Consider the following 17,610-nt stretch of genomic DNA (forward strand, 5'->3'; position numbering starts at 1 on the left):
CGGCTTCGTGAGTGTTGGAAAGCAGTTATTGGTTAATGATTCATAACCGTGGAAATTGTTAATTCTAAAATAACTTAGTGGGCACGAAACAGTTAGGTTTAATTTGTTTAAATCTGTTACTTTATAATTTTTTTTTGATATACATATCATGTACAAACTAAAATAAATCCATGATAAATTTGGACTCTTCAGTCCATGCTGAATGAATGTACTGTTCGTAATATTAGTTATCATTTTGAGTTTTGCTTCAAATAAATTATATTTCTGCAAGTGTAAAGTACCTTTCTTCTCATACATGCTGTAACAAATGTTTTAAATATGCAACATACACTTTTTTCTCGTTGCTCAAAAAACAGCTGTAGAAGGTTGTTAAAACTGCAAATAGAATAGCTGTTTTCTCATATTTCAGAAATTTGTAGATTGTGTCAGTGAATATTTAAAAATAAACGTCCACATATTTTAAACATGCATTTTGATTTAAAAATGTTCCAGCAACATTCTTTTAAAAACCACACAAACTGCATGATACAAAATACTTTAAAAGTTTGTCCAAGCTTTCGACTCCATCTTGGATGGTCAAGAGATGGCGAAGAAGACACAGTCGAACTTCCGATGACTAACTTCTCAAGATAGTGACAAACTAATGGTGAATGCACCACAACAGTATCATCTGTGGGTTATCAAAAATACACAAAGCAGAATGGTCATTATGCCGATAATAGCAGGATACCACCACCTGAGATACAAACTTGCAAAAAAAAAAAAAATTGCAAGTAGCATCATCGGTACCCCGACTCTTGTGTTCTTCAGCCTGTGTCTCGACCGGCTCAGATGAAGACTCCAAAGTCTTTCTTGCATTGGATAGTGACTGGGGACGAAAAATGGATCTACTACGAGAACCCAAATGCAAAAAGTCATGGGTTGACCAGGACAACCTTCAACATAGACCACAAAACCGAATTGCTTCGGAAGGAAGACATTGCTGTGCATTGGTGGGATCAGAAGGGTATGGTGTACCATGAGCTGAAACCAGGTGAAACAATGAATGCCGTTCGCTACCTCAAAATGTGAACGATTTTGCTGGAAGGGCATCCACAATTTGACTGACAGATGGGCAAAAGTATAGCTAGTGATGGCGCATACTTTGAATAAAGCATTTGTTACCTTTCTCCCCAGATACACTTGTTTTCTTTCGGATCAATTAAGAATTATTAACCTGCACACCTGGTATCAGATGGCCAATCAAAAGTGGAGATGAAATCGAGTACACTGGTCTCCAGTCACAGTCGCGTCATCCTTGCCTTATGAGCTGGGGCAGAATATTTCTTGAACATCCAGGATTCATTGTAAAACATAGTTTGAAAGCCCTTTTCTCAAAAAATGAGGCCTGGTGGAACTCTCATAGCTCCCCCCCCCCCCTACCAAACCATGACTGAGGGGGCTGATGTCATCTCTGATTTTTGGGAAAACTCTCACCCTTTCATTTTGGCAGTTGAAACTTTATTCAGTGGTAAACAATTACTTATGAGTGAAGAGAATCCTACAATGTCCATTGGCAACGTACCGCTGCAGGAGCCGTCTCAATTTCAGTTCCCTCTGCTACTTCACTTGTGTCGTCAGGAAATTTCCAGTACTCCACCAGTAAGCTCCGATTCCAAGGTCTTCATTAAGTACCCTGAACATTGATTGTTGTGAAATGTTCACCTCCTGTGCTATTATCACTTGCTTACGGATGGGATTTCGGCAGATGCGAGCCAGCACTGCTTTAACATACTGTTCATACGGTGTGAAGTGGACCAACTGTTGGGCGATCTTTCATGCTACCAGTACCAGTGAATCTCTGGATTGTTTGATACACAAACCTTTTGATGATCTTCGGGATTTTTAGGGGCTGGAAAATCTCAGTGAGTGACTTCCCAACCATATGCAGAGCAATTATGGCTACTGTTTTCATATTCGCCCCGCTCCATGCTAAGCACAAGAAGATACACGCTTGCTCTTTCACAGATGAACACACAATGGTCAGGAGTGAACTTCAGCACAAGCTTGATTCATGAGCCTACTACCGGATGTACAGTCCAAGCCGAAAGTTTGTAACAGTATTTATGGCCAGACTAGGTATATAGTATGGTATGCAAACTTTTAAGAAGAAAAATGACATACGTAAGTTTTGTAGATCAATTTATTGTACAAATAACTACATGTGATACAAGGACTTTCACAGTCATACATTAGTGTATGTAACAATGAATGGAAGACAATGATGAAACCATTATTTTTTCCCAGCATTACATTATGTATGTTGAAAATAATAATTTCAATATTACAGAAGTGTGGACAATGTACCATTAATCTGTTAGCCTTATTTCACTCTATTCACAAGCTTTGAACACTTATCAAGAATATAATACAAAAAGAAAGGATTTGTCCAATTGACAAAATCTTTGGTGTAGTTTCACAATTACAGCATCCTTAATTCACAACGGATGCACTGTGCATTATTGCATACTTGGAGTTCCAATATCTGCATGCACATAACTACACTGTTCATGTTGCTGTGACATATTGCGGATCCATGAATGTAATATTCGATGGGAAGTCATCATATAGCATAAACTGTTTTTCATTATGCTGAAGGTTATCCAAATATCCAAACCAGTAGATTACCATTCCTGACCCAAACCTGAAACAAAATAATTTTTCATTTTCTCAATGTAACTGCAAAGATGCATCCTTGATATAAATTATATACAGGGTGAGTCATAAGTCTCCATACAAATGGTGAAAACGGTGACAAATGTTTATTTTTCCTTTTCAGGCAGGTGAACCAATGAAAAAGAGATTCCACTAACGAAGGAAGAACGGATTGACATCATTCTGTTGGCTGGGAGTGGTACCACCCGTCATGTAGCACGTACATTCAATGCAACCCACAGAACGCAGATAACCAATGACACCATGGCACCTGTGTTACCCTCCTTTCATCTGTTGCTGTCTTTGGTCTTCCAGGCCTGCTTTCGTCGGCAACAGAACCTGTCCTGAATTTCTTGATAAGTTTGGCCACGGTGTCATGGGTTATCTGCATTCTGTGGCTTGCATTGAATGTACGTGCTACATGATGGGTGGTACCACTCCCAGCCAACAGAATGATGTCAATCCGTTCTTCCTTCCTTAGTGGAATCTCTTTTTCAATGGTTCACCTGCCTGAAAAGGAAAAATAAACATTTGTCACCGTTTTCACCATTTGTATGGAGACTTATGACTCGCCCTGTATATTACTCCCTCTGTCCCATAATTATAGTCTGGTATGCCAAAATGGTAGTACAGGAATGACAGACGAAGAGGCAGATGGAAAGCACAATTTGTACTGATCCTTGAGTAATAAAGTTGTATGACTCATTCCCGTGTTTGATGTTCTTCTTCTGTATACACCAATGTCACAGTTTGAATATCGGACAATTATTATGACAACAAACAAAAATGTACCGGACAATAATTTTGGGACAGAGGGATTAATAAATTCCCATTTGATATTTCTATAAATTGCTGGTAATTTATGCCATGTGCACATAGGAAGTAGACAAGGGATTGGAAATCCCACAGTCAATGCTACCAAATGAAAATCAATTGGAAACCTCTCTTGAGATCTTGCTTGCGACAGGGATCTCACCCATGCCTCAATTGGTACTGTGCAAACCAATAGTGAATTTTTCAAGATAAAAACCATAAATCACTTGATCCATGTTCTTTAAGAAAGCAAACTGCTGTTTGTGCCTTTCCAGAGCCAAGTTGCAATGCCAGTCTCACCTGTATACATTGACTTGCATATTTTATGGTTTTGAACTGTGCATACCATCTTCCGACACACTGCTAATGCACTATCTCTTATCTGCACATGTCCTTTGTGCAAAATTCTGCCATTTTGTAATTTTTTAGTGAATATATTTTAAGGATGGACTGATAAGAAAAAATTACCAACACTGATAACTGATATGATATCAATGGATTTTAGTTTTGAAAAAGAAACTGAATATTTAAACATTTGCAGTACTTTACAAAATCAAATTCATAAAAATAATAACAAAATGGCAAATATTGCAGACTATTTTATTGATACTAATTGAGTACTGATTAATTTGTCTCGTCCCTAAAAGCCACAATTCATGTCCTGGATTTGTTATGAATGTGTGTAAATTCGTAGTTACTTTTTCTAAGACAAGAAATTATTATAGTTTTTCTTGTATGAACGTATTACTTGCATTCTAAAATTATTTCTCTTGTAGTCTACAGTTATTACAAGCATAAGGAAACAGTTTTTCGTTGTGACATTTCAGGAGAACACATGCTCCCTTCATCAGACATTTATTTTTAGTTTGACTAATGATAAGGTTATAACAATGGTTAAGAATTTTTTAAATGCAAGAGAAATAAGAAATTATTAAGTTCACATGCTTACGTACGTTAATTAAGAAAGTGAATGAACAGGTTTTTCAAGGAACATTTACAATCTTAGATCAGTACTTTATTGACAAAAATTCCATGTAGGAATTGTAAAAATAATAGGCTCTTCAAAAGTTTCGGCTAACACCTTAGATAATACCCAGGCTCAAAAAACTGTATACTATTAAATATGAACCAATGGTACCAGCTCAAAAATAATAAAAATCCTACTTTTCAGTGAAGCTGGATATTGCAAAAATAAACACACACACTCACCCAAAGTAAAGCAATAAATATAAGAATTTTTTTTCTATGAATTGTGTGTATTTTTTAGGGATGGGCTGATATGAAATTTTGGCAGATACCGATATAAAATTACCAATACCGATAACAGATATTCTACCAATCCGATATAAAATTAGAAATGGTCCTTGAAGAACCTGAAAGGTTCATTGACCTCCTTAATAAATGTGTGTTTCAAGGTGACTGCAGTGAAAAAGAAATTGCATATTTAGACATTTACTTTTTTAGAAGTAGAAGTAGAAGTAAAGGTAAAGTAAAGTGTTCCCCTGTGCATAGCACCACGCCATGAAGGCGTATAGGGGGTGTGGGGGTAACGCCCCACACTTTCTTGATCCGGTCGTGAGTGGGGGTGATGTGATCAGCATCACGCCCCTGACCGCCTTTACCCCCCAGGGTTTCCCCCAGGTACCCATGTTATTCGACGCTGGGTAGGCGCCGGGGCCGCTTTCACCGTTAGAAAAGTTCCCGGATTTGAACCGGCCGGGGATCGAACCCGGGACCTTGAGCATGGTAGTCAGACGCGTTACCGACTGAGCCACCGCGGCCACACAGAAGTAGAAGTAGAAGTAGAGATTATCCTTAAAAATAACAACAAAATTTTACCGATACGTCTATCGGCCAATACCGATAGAGTACTGATTAATCGGTCCCATCCCTAATATTTTTTGCTGTGTTCACTTCATAACTGAATACCACATTATTGGTTAATGTTAAAAATTGGTAAAAATATCAATAATCAAGGCATTATAATGATTATTCTAAATGGTGGCCCCTTCTTCAAAAGTTGTGATGCATAGTATATCAGGTGCTGTCTGCATGTTCTTACCTGTTCCAATAACTAAGAAACTGTTCCTTCAGGTACATTTTGTGGCATTCCTCATCTCCAAACAATGCTTTACTTTCTATCCAATTCACAATGAAGCCATCAACAGCTAAAATAAAGCAAAGAAATTAGAAATACTATGGCAGATAATGCAGTGTCGTATCATAACAATTATAATGCGTAATCAAAATTTAGTCTGCTATTGAAAAGTACCTTTGCACATTGAATGATTTTGTTCCAAAGGTCTCTCTGCTTCTTCAGGGGATATTAACCACTTGCCTGATTTACCCGAGTTATCTCATTAAAATCGTACAATTGCAGTACACTTTTCTGCCTACTGGGACAGTCTCCTTTGAGCTTTAATAGGTGTTAATTCCTGTTTTGGCCACTAGGTGGAAGGTGTAGATAGCTTGTCAAGGTACTGCTGCCATCTACCAGATTCCCATGACACTATGTAGTTGTCGCCTCTCCAGTGATGCGAGAGGAAAGAAGATTCATCACGAGTCAAGATACCTATTGCCCAGATTGCGATGTTGCACTCTGTGTTAGCCCATGCTTTCGGGTTTATCACACAGTGGGTAACTTAATCCAGACAGGCAAAAGCCCCCTACCCCAAAAAAAAAGCAGAATGCAAGGTTTTAAATGTGGCACAAAAAAAAAAAGGCAGTCAACCACTGATGAAATTCTGTTTCCCGCAGACTTTGTACTAGGGATGGGACCGATTAATCGGTACTCTATCGGTATCGGCCGATATCGGTGTATCGGTAAAATTACCGATCCGATATATATCATAATTTAGTGCAAAATTCTGCCATGGACAATCTCGATGCCCTACTTTCTAAAAAAGTAATTGTCTAAATATTAAACTTCTTTTGCACTGCAGTCACCTCGAAACACACATTTGTTAAGGAGATCAAGGAACATTTCATGTTCTTCAAGTACCATATCTAATTTTATATCGGATTGGTAGAATATCGGTTATTGGTATCGGTAAATTTTATATCGGTACTTTATCGGTATCGGCCAAAATTTCATATCGGCCCATCCCTACTTTGTACTGTACTGTATAGTGTATTTAGGTCTATGCCCTTTAAAAACACCATAACGAACATGTTTTGTTGCTATAATCAGAGTTTTAATGCACTTTCTACTGTTCTTTTAGGTTATTTCAGTTAATTTGGACTTTCGTTAAACTGGTCAACTTCTCCCCCCTCCATTTGTCTGGATTAACGAGGTTTTACTGTACTTACATGTAAAGATGGTGGAGTTAAAAAGTACAAAAACAGATATCCATAGGAAGTTGTACCACTATACGTAAAAGGGTGTAGGTTTAAAACGTGTTCGTTCCTACTGGAAAGAGGCTCTCATTAAAAAGCTTATTAAAGAATTTATTTTCAAAATTCTCGGGCTTTTTTACTTGCTTGCAGATTGATAACACGGATTTTTTTTAAAGAATTTCCAGTTGAGTGGGAACCTTGTTACCTGTAGCTGCATTAGGTATTGTGATATGAATGTGATGTTTGAGATGCCACTAGTTAACAGTGTGTTTTTGTGAGGTGTATGCTCAAAAAATTACGTTTATCACAGAAATTACTTACATCACATGCTTAGCAGTATATATTCCTACCTGTGTAAGAGCTAGCTGACAAAAGGAAACACAATGCATTTTGCCAACTTCGTCATGGCAAAAACAAAGCAAGGCAGGTGAAGAAAGCAGAAGCATATATATTCAAGAAAGAAGAGAAAAGAAAAAGATAAGCCTGTCCAGACTAAAGCTACCATATTTTGAAATGCTAAAAAGAGGACATTTTCTTCGAAAGCCACACACACCATAAATTTATTCACAAACACGAAAACATTACATAAATCACACAATTTATCACCATTAAATAATATTTTATTCTCCATGCTATTATACTGCCACTAACCTAACCTGACTTTATAGTATTGAAGTCCACCCTGTTATATTGAACTAACCTATTCTTATGATTGTGTATTCTGGATTAGTCTTTTTATATATAGAAACACAGTACCTCGTTATTTGTTTTCTTCCAACTGCTCCTTGTTCACAGTAGCCCAAGCATACTTTTCTGTAGAACTTATCTTTTTCAACAATTCTTTTTCATTCATCAGGTAGGCATGGAATTCTTTACAGGTGATGTCCTTGTAATTGTACTGCTTTTTTTTCATGAAAAACTGAGTCAGTTTTGTAGATGAAGCTTCACCTCTGATGGCTCTTTTGTGCTTTTCGCACTCCACATATGCTTGCAAGTCTAGCCCTCCTTTGTTTGCCACAGACACATATGTACCTGGTTTACAAACCATACACTTGCCTTCAAAATCGTCTCTACCACATCTAAAACATGAATACTTTTCTTGTAACTCATTAGTAAACTTGCACTTTCTTTTAGGCATATTAGTAGCTTACACCGTGTTCGCAAACTCTAACTTCCACTTCGAAACACAAACAAACGAATGACACAGAAATCACATCGACCGGAACTTGAAACTGTAACAACAAACGACTAATGCTTAGCGCATCGTCCAGTACTGCCAACATCAGACGTTTAATGATTCGAAAAGTTGTAACTTCGTGATCTCTGACCTATGATGATTGGATAAAAGTAAAAACCTGCCCGGATGCAAATTTCAGGGTCCGAAAAGAGGACATGTCCGGGAAAACCAGACGTATGGTAGCCCTACTCCAGACATTAACTGCAAGTATTATTGCCACTGTCAGGAAGTGTGCTCTGCTTCCTTCACCCTCCTTACCTTGTTTTTGTCTCCTACGTTTCTACTAGGGCTTAAGCCAATAGCATTTACTGATGCCGATAGTCCCACCAGTAGTGGTGCTTGCAAATTGTAATAATTAAAAGTTGTTCAAAATATTGATTAATATTAGGGTTAGGATGATGCATCGGTACGTTGGATTTTATTTACCAATACTTTTCTGGCGTTTTTTGTCTTTCATAGAGTCTGCAAAAAATGCACCATAACACTTTTGTGGAGTAATTATCCTGGAAACTGTAAAATTCACATTTATTTTGTACCAATATTGTGTGGAAAAACTGTATTTTGTTATCAGAGATATTGTAATATTATGATGTATTTCTTGAATTTTTGAAGTTAAACTGATGAGTTGGTGCTAATTTTTGGTATGTAATACTTACACACTAAGTTAATCAATATGAACAACTTTCATTATTATAAATTTCAAGTATCGGTATCGGTGAGAATAATCAAGAGTATCAGTAACTAAATTCCAACCAAAACTTCCTGATACCAATACATCGACATTGGAACCAACAGAGTCCTAGTTTTTACCTTCACTGTCTACCTGCTGTTTTGCTTGATGGACTCGGTCTTATACAGGTAAGAATACATTTTCCATCAACTTATTTCTTATTGGTGTTCACATTTGTAAGGACTGGAAACTCTAGACATACACTGTAATGATACACCCATTTTATATCTGACACCCACCTATTGGAACTTCCAATTTGATATCTGGTGTCTTATCATATCCACATTTTCGAAGTTGCTCCTCATCTCTGAATGCTATGTTAAGTTCCTTAAGCTTCCTTTGTAGTTTGTATTCATATTCTTGCCCTATGGAGCTGGAATGGAAGAACTGTACATGAACCATACACAATTGGCATTTTATTTGTGGAATAATGAAGAAGCTTAAATCAGAACACCAGAAAACAACCATTGCATATAATAGATTACTATTGTACTGTTTAGTAACTCAACAGAAAAACTATTCACTGTTCTCCATGGTGGAGTTTGTTTTTGAATTGAATTGAATTTAATTTAATTTAATTGACTTTATTGCTGGGCGAGGTTCAGCTTATGCACAGAGAGGCTAATCGGGACTGAACCTACATTGTAAAGTGTGAACCGAACCACCTTCACAGGATATCAAACCCAGGATGCCTTGATTACAAGGCAATGATGTTACCACTATGCCATAGGGGAGGCCAACCTCTATGGTGTGGAAAGCTTATGACTAGGGAACGGAACTTTAGGTAAATAAATGTTTTTTCTGCGATAAGATAGAGACCCTCGTTTTTGCCAAAATTCTGATCATAGCCTTATATGCCAACACAGCAAATTTTATTTTACATAAAAACACATTTTCCAGTTTTCCGTATGTAAATACATATTTTGCGAATGTTCATTTTAAATACATAAAATCACTCATTGACTTCAGCTACATCGAAATCCTCGCAGGAAAAATGTTTATTCTCCGCACCTCTTTCATATCGAGTGTGTTAGGTTTGTTTTGTCTTTGAACACGCTCGCTGGCAGACTTCTGGCACCTCGCCTACGATCCTATTGGGGGAAAAATTACACCCACTGGATCTAACAGACAAGTGCTAATGTCTAAATGTACAGAATTTTTTGGGAAAAACCAATGTTTTCAAACTTTGTGTCAAATTGCACGTGTTTTGGAAGGTGAAGTAGAGGAAGAGGAAGCTTTGGAAAACTTCAGTGTTAGTGACATTTCGTGCTTCAAATATGCAAGAATTGTTTCTTGTGACGTGGAGCGATCTTTCTCACAATATAAGATGCTTTTTAGAGATAATCGTCACAGATTTACAATGGAGAATTTGGAAAAAAACTATTTTGACTTATGATTTTAGGTTTATTCCAACCACTTTCTACTCGTCCCAACGTAGCTAAATGTTATAAAATTATTCCTGATTTTACGTATTACTGAAATTTAAGTTTTTCATCGTGATCTCCTCAAAACATAAAATTTAGGTTCCACTGTGTATATATTTTGTTAAAATAAAATAAATGCAGAGGAATCCTGATTCTATGTCCCTGGAATTTACATTTTCTCTGAATTGTACACATTCAATCTTCATGCTTCCAATACAATATAACAATAAAATTTCCCCAGATGTTACATTGTCCTACGTTTTAAGCTTTTTCATCTTAGTCCCAATAAAAACGTAAAATTGAAGTTCCACAGTATTTTGGCTAGTCAAAGTTTTGTGAGGAAGTTGTATTTTAGCCATTTAAAAGAATAATATTAAGCTATAAGAAATAAAGTGTACTTACTGTTTAATGCAATCAGCAATGGGACCATATTGATCATCATATACAACAGACTGGAAAAAAAAATGCATTAATGCATTCTTTGATCCAAGTTTTATTTTTCTAGAATTAATTTTGTGAACAGTGAATTTACACGTTTATGTATTGTCTTGATGTTTCAATGCAACTAATTGTACTAAAATGGAAAATTTCAAAGAAGTCTAGAATGAAATCTTCAACAGATAATTTGTAAATTCTGCGAAAGTGATTAAGGTATATGTGCGACAAGTTTACTTGTGAATTGAAAATGGCTGAAAGGTGACACTCATATCTCAATATTTATCCATTACAAAAAATAATCACTGTAGGCCATTTATGCATGTACACAGTAGTGTATGAGCCACCACAGAAGATTACTAAATTAACACTGTAATTTACATCATATGAAACAAATTATTATAATAATATATCTACAAATGAAAGATAGGAGAGATCTGCAAGGATTATAAATATGAAATAAACTAGAAACAAACAGTTGTAAAGTGTTTTTTACTTTGTAATGTCCTTTTACCTTCTAACATAGATAGAGTTGAACCTTGATTACATACCTTTCAGGTGACTGCAGTTACAGAACTTATAATGCAGGGAAAAAATATATATTTCCCTTCATTTGGATCCACTGTATATATTTCAGCAAACCGTAATGTATCCACATAAGAAGTGTATACTGTAATAAGTATGTATACAGAAGTTTCCTAACTTATGCATGCCAATCTTCCCATCCTCATTTTTTCTGATTATTCATTGCAACTCATTCTTACAGTGATTGATGTAATAGCTGAAGTAACACCAAAAGAACACTATTTTTCACTTCTGACAAATTAGTGGTTCTCATTTATTCCCAAACCTTCAAACATTTATTGAGCACTTATAAATCAAGCTCAACTTGTCTACTTAAACATTCCTAGCTACAGGGGTGAGCAGAACAAAAAATAATACAGGTGTGAGTCCCTTTTTCTCAGGAGCCAGCATTCTTTTTTTCCAAATACAGGTTAAGAGAGCCATCAAAAGCTATGAAATGTAATTTTAAAATATTTAATTTATTAATTAATACAAGCCGCGGTAGCTCAGTCGTTAGGGCATCAGACTACCATGCGAAAGACCCAGGTTTGATTCTCGGCAGGGGAAAACCAGGACTTTTTCAACCTGTTCAAGCGGCTCCGGCACCCATCCAGCGTTGTATAAATTGGTTACCTGAAGAAAACTCTGGGGGGTAAAGGCAGCCAGGGGCATGGTGCTAATCACATCACCTCCAGCTTGGCCGAGATCAAGAAAGTGTGAGGCCCTAACCCCACACCCCCTATACGCCTTCATGGCATGGTGCAAAGCACAGGGGAGCAATTTATGCTACTTTTTTTAAATTAATACAAGACTGGATTAAAAGTAATTAATTCTTGTGTCTGAATGACCTTCCAAAAGAAGTCTCAACTGATAACAACATGAATGCAATACATGCTAATATGGCTGACTACTATATCGCTGCAGATTTTAAAATTCGGCTGCAACAGTGCAAAAATTTATAATGGCTTGTTTATTATTCTGATTTAATTATACATGTGATATAGAAAAACACATACTGTACTCATTCTCGTAATATTAAACAAGTTTTTCAATAACTGAATTTAAAAATTCAGTGTCATGGTGACCGGGTATCCTGTATTTTTCTACCCTTGCTTAGCTATACCTTAATAATTTACGAAACAACTACAGTCAAAATGTCTGTTGTATCCTATCATAAATACTTACCAAGAAAACTTCATAGGCCAGGTCTTTGTCTTCAATCAGTGTGGTATCTTTCATCATTTTGCTTATTGAATTTCTACTAACTGGAAAATAAAAGGAAGACTGTCTTCACTCATAACAAAATTACCATGTTCCCTTCCAATAAAAACTGCTATAATTCAGTAAAATATTTACTGACTTTCCCAAAATGGAAATGAACTAGATACATGGACATCTGCAGTATCTCCCACAAGAGGGGCATCACATTTTTTAAATTTTTAAATTTCGTCAGGACAATTTTTTTTTTTATTTTTTTTTTTTTTAGCCCACTTTCGCCCAGCGTGCTGTAGGTTAGAGGTAATCGGACCATGAGACACATTAGGTTGTCCAATTCCGGATCCTATATGCAGTACATTACGTGGTGGTGGGTGAAGATGGGTGGTCGATTTCAGAAAATCGTGGTGGTTTGTGCAAGTATTAATTCCATATAATGACATTAATTTGAACTGATATGTTTTGATACCAATATGTTGGTTTTCTATCTCAAATCAAGAATTATGTGTGGAATTTTCCATTTTTGCAAACGGCAAGTAAGACATCTCATTACAGGCACACAAAATGTTATAGCCGGCCTCTGGCAGAGTGCTTAGAACAGGGTGCTACAATGCCAGGGGTCGCAGGTTTGAATCACATCCTGGTGTTCTTTGCGAGTGTCCCTTCATCGACTTCACTACATCATCCATCACTCATCCTCATAGTTGCAATTAGCCAAAAGTACCAGAAAAGCGACGTTACGTAACAAAAATCAAATTACAAATGAATGAATTTATTTTACTTCGCATTACTGCCAATTTTGGCTAGTTGCAAAGATGAGCATGGACGAAGAGCCAATCACAAACACACAAGGACAGGGCAGAAGTCCCATAGAGGATTATAATGGCCATGGGTCCAGATGCTAGAGCCTCGCTAGGGTAACAGTTCTGTATGGGTACAACACCTCTCACTCGTTTATTTCGGCATTTTTAACATTCCTACTTACGTATTCTGCATTGCGAAAGATTCTTCAAGGTTGGATTTTGCTTTTTTCACGGAAAAAACTTCAATTTTTCACATTAACATTAATTATTGTTCTTCCTTTTCTCGCTTCCCTAACACACAATATGGTGGGCTCCGCTTGAGTAGCATTGTGCATCATCAGTGGGTATGCAGTGTTTCCAACCTTCTTCACCAAAAAATACCTACTTTCGTGTTCGTCACGTGTGCAAATTGTACATTATGAATGGATTTTTTTTTTTAAAATTTTAACTATGTTTGCCTAACCTAACCTTACCGGAAATGGTTCGTGGGGCTATCCGTGAATGGTTTGTGGGGCTACCTGTGCATTTAACTATGCTTGCACAAACCATTCACGGTTAGCCCCAAAAACCATTCACGGATAGCCTCACGAACCATTTCCGGTAAGGTTAGGTTAGGCAAGCATAGTTAAAATTTCATTCGTAATACAATGCAGCTTTAAAAAAAATCACATTTACTTCTTGCAAAACAATGATGTGGTTGCCACTGACAGGGGGTTACGTCATCAAACGTACGCAGCATCCGGTTCACGTAGAGCAAGCAAATAAAAGGAACGACAATTGTGCGTCGGTGAGATATTTCTCTTCAAAAATACATGAGTTCCCTGTCAAATATATTCCACGATGAAAGAAAATACCTCCACGAACTTTGAAAATGCTACAGAAACTCATTTCCGTGAAGTAGTTTCTTCTGTAAAAATGAAGAAATGCGTTGTGCCCATACGGAACTGTTACCCCTCACTAGCAATGCAGTCCAGGGTGTACTATGTGGAAGTGGGGTTGACATTTGAGTGTCTTGAAAAAAAAAAAGGGCCAACCCTTACTAAATCAAATCACAAAATGTTATAGTAGTTGATGCAAAAAATGTGATTAAGAAGACAATTTAACCCAATTCTTCTTACCTGTAGCTTCTTCAGTTGCAGTTTTCTGAAGATGTTTCTCCAGTATTTGTCTTGCTACCAATGCTGGAGACAGCTCCGCTTCATTAGCTAATCGAATAAGAACTCCTGGTTCATCGCCAGAATTCACAGCTTCAACATACCTACAAAGCGGGAGAAAAGCACTAGATTTGAAACTTATTTAGCATGTAGTGACTATTGTCATATTTACTTGCTGCCGAATGGTCACATGATGATCGAAGGGACGTTGTACTTGGAATGGGCAACAACATGAGCTGTCTAAAGCACTTTCCATATTGTAATACTAAGAACCCTAAAACTGGCCTGCCTAACCTAACAACAAAACATTTATGAGCATTTTTTGAATGCTAAGAGCCCTAAATCTGACACACCTAACTACAAAAAGATTTAGAATCTACAGATATGCACGAAAATGTAGGCTTGAAAGGTAACAGTATGGTATAGTGAAAACATATTTCTTCAAATTTACAGGAGAAACTACTTACGGAAATGAGTTTCTGTAGACTTTTGGAAGCTTGTGGAAGTGTTTTCTCCCTTCGTTCCAACTTATTCGGCCGGTAAATCATGTATTTTTCGACATTAATGTATCTCCGATGCACAATAGCTCTTGCCACCATTACCATCGACTACGTGAATCAAATGTTCCGTGCATTCGATTATGTAACCCCCTGTTAGTGTTGAAACCACGTGGTAGTTTTACAAGATGACATGTGAGAGTTTTTTTTTTTCCAATTTAATTTTGTTTGCCTAACCTTCCGTGAATAGTTTATGGATCAATTTTAGCTTAAAAACCTTCTGTGAATAGTTTGTGTGGCATTTTCAGTTAATAAGTGTTAGTGTAGCAACCATGCGGTAGTTTTACAAGATGACGTGTGAGCGGTTTTTTTTTTAAAATTTAATTTTCTATGTTCGCCTAACCTAACCTTCCGTGAATGGTTTGTGTATCAATTTTCACTTAAAACCTTCTGTGAATAGTTTGTGCGGCATTTTTCGGTTAATAAGTTTGAAAACACTGCATATCAGCTGACAATAGACAACGTGAGTCAAAATTTGCCTGCCATATTGTGTGTAACGAAAGCGAATTAGCAACGAACAATAAATACGGTAAGACTGCAGAGTATGGGCTGCTTAGGAGGAACGCGGTTCATAATTTTTTGGTAAAGTTTTGTGGTTAGTAATCGGGAAAAGTAAGTTTTAAGGTGCAGAAAAATTTTTTTCTTTAAAAAAAACAGAAAAACGTGTCCAGGTTGGGCGATATTGAAATTGTAGCAACGAAGGAAAAGGCATATTCCTGCACAAATCTAGTGAAAGCAAAAAATGCCTATGTTGTTAGGTAGCTAGGTTTAGTTCACTTAGCCTAAATAATAATTAGTCATTGCATTTATGCTAATGAAACCTAACCTAACAGGCCTAACCTAACCTTGTAAGCATTCCTCGTCTGAAATAATGAAAGAAACTGTGCGTCTGTGGGTGGAATCCGGAGCGACAAATCAACTCGAATGCCGCGAAACGAAGGGTCTCACTTATCACACAACACTTGAGCACGTAAACAATATGGACGTGAACAAATGGAGAAATGCATTGCTTTTAGTAGCAGGAAAAACATTTTTTACGTGCAATAATATAATAGTAATTGTAAAAGGAACACCGGAAAATGAAGTAGAAGGTACGTACTTTCAGGGGATATAAATTTTGTTAGTCTATTTAGAGGAAAAAAGCAGCCCATGTTCTGCAGTGAGACCATAAATACTTGTAATGTGAAAAATTACGCTTTTTTCACTGAAAAAAACAAAATACCATGTTCAAAAATTTTCCGCTATGCATAAGGTAAGTACAAATGTAAATAATTAGGAAATAAATGAGTGAAATATGTTTTCACTATACCATACTGTTACCAGCTTGAAATATAAAATGTTTTCATAATGTAACAATGCAAGGATAAAAGTGTTTTATTTATAGAATCGATTTATGTTTGTGGTACTGGTGAACTTGTGTGGTAAGCTAAAGACTTCTGAAGCAAAACAACAGAAACGCTGACCAAAGTCAACAGGATATTGTTGACAGGGTTATATAAAAGAAGAATCTTTGGCACACAAGTCTTGAATGACACCTGTCTCACACACCAAAAGTGTTATAATACTCAGACTTACCTATTATAATGATACTCTGCAGAACACATCCGCCTCTGATGATTTAGTTTCATTTTCCTTTGCAAATGTTGGGAAAAAATACTTCCCAAAGTATAAGCAGGAACACTAAAACAAATGCACTCGAATTATTAACATGAAACGTTTATCAGTTCAATTAACAATATATATTTCAAACATTGAAGATATTTTTGCAGCAAAACAATGAAAAAATAAAATTTACTGCTACAAATTAAAATGAGATTAACCAAAGAAAACTATTTAATGAATACACAAATATACCAGTATTGGACATAATTTTACATCCATTACCTATTTTATTTCCTTCAGCATTGAAAGTAAAATGCGTTTTACGGGAAACTGTGTATGGGCCTTTGATAATTCTAGGCTCATTAAAAAAAAAATTTAAAAAATTAAAAAACTTTATGACCTTTGGAGTTAAAGTACAAGGGAAATTTCTCATGACGTTTGTCAGCAAAAGTTAACTCATTTATTGTCATTTATTAATAAAAGTATATTAATCATTTTCGATTTTCTGTTTGTGCCACTTTACTTTAGTGAAAAGTTCCAAAGGACAAAAAATATGGTAACCTCAAATTAACATTACAACAGGTTGCACGATTTTCATACCTTGGATATTTTTCCCGCAAAGTTCGACGGCAGTTTCTGCTATCAAAACCTACTGAATTAATGATATCTATTATTTCGTTATAAAGCTCGATTTTCATTTTCATACTGATCAAGAGTAAATTGACGATATTTTCGAGATAATTAATTGACGGATAAGCTTTCGTACTCAGCGCTCCAGCTGGTTTGGCAACACGGGCAACACAGATGCGATTGACGCGATTCAGGGTTAGAAATCACTTGAAAACCAAGATGACGCCAAACTTTCAATTTCCTTGTTTCAGATTTCCTTAATTCTATCTTCACGAGTTCATGACGATTAGCCATTAAAGTTTGGTTGGTCTTCAATGGAAATTAACTTCCTTCGTCCAAGTACTTAGCGTTGGATGTATCGTAACATGTTGTCGAAAGTAGTCACAAGATCTTGGAATTTCCAACCCTGACGCAAA

General features: G+C 36.5%; 1 protein-coding gene across 2 annotated transcripts; it reads right to left on the reverse strand.

Annotated features, from left to right (window-relative positions):
- Positions 1-2,181: 2,181 nt before the first annotated feature.
- On the reverse strand, positions 2,182-17,560 carry LOC145999964 (CDAN1-interacting nuclease 1). Of its 2 annotated transcripts, none has more exons than XM_083137257.1 (8): positions 17,165-17,560; positions 16,538-16,642; positions 14,370-14,509; positions 12,419-12,498; positions 10,637-10,686; positions 9,050-9,183; positions 5,570-5,675; positions 2,182-2,683 (listed from the first exon to the last, which is right to left on the reverse strand). In XM_083137257.1, exons 1-8 carry the CDS (start codon positions 17,266-17,268, stop codon positions 2,548-2,550), a joined length of 855 nt encoding a protein of 284 aa, XP_082993383.1. In that variant the 5' UTR covers positions 17,269-17,560; the 3' UTR covers positions 2,182-2,547. The 2 variants fall into 2 exon arrangements, with proteins under 2 accessions (XP_082993383.1, XP_082993384.1); XM_083137258.1 differs by lacking the exon at positions 17,165-17,560 and adding an exon at positions 16,847-16,925.
- Between the last annotated feature and the right edge of the window lie 50 nt (positions 17,561-17,610).

This window comes from Lepisma saccharinum, chromosome 16, assembly GCF_977018435.1.
Source record: "Lepisma saccharinum chromosome 16, izLepSacc3.1, whole genome shotgun sequence".
Taxonomy (NCBI): Eukaryota; Metazoa; Arthropoda; class Insecta; order Zygentoma; family Lepismatidae; genus Lepisma; species Lepisma saccharinum.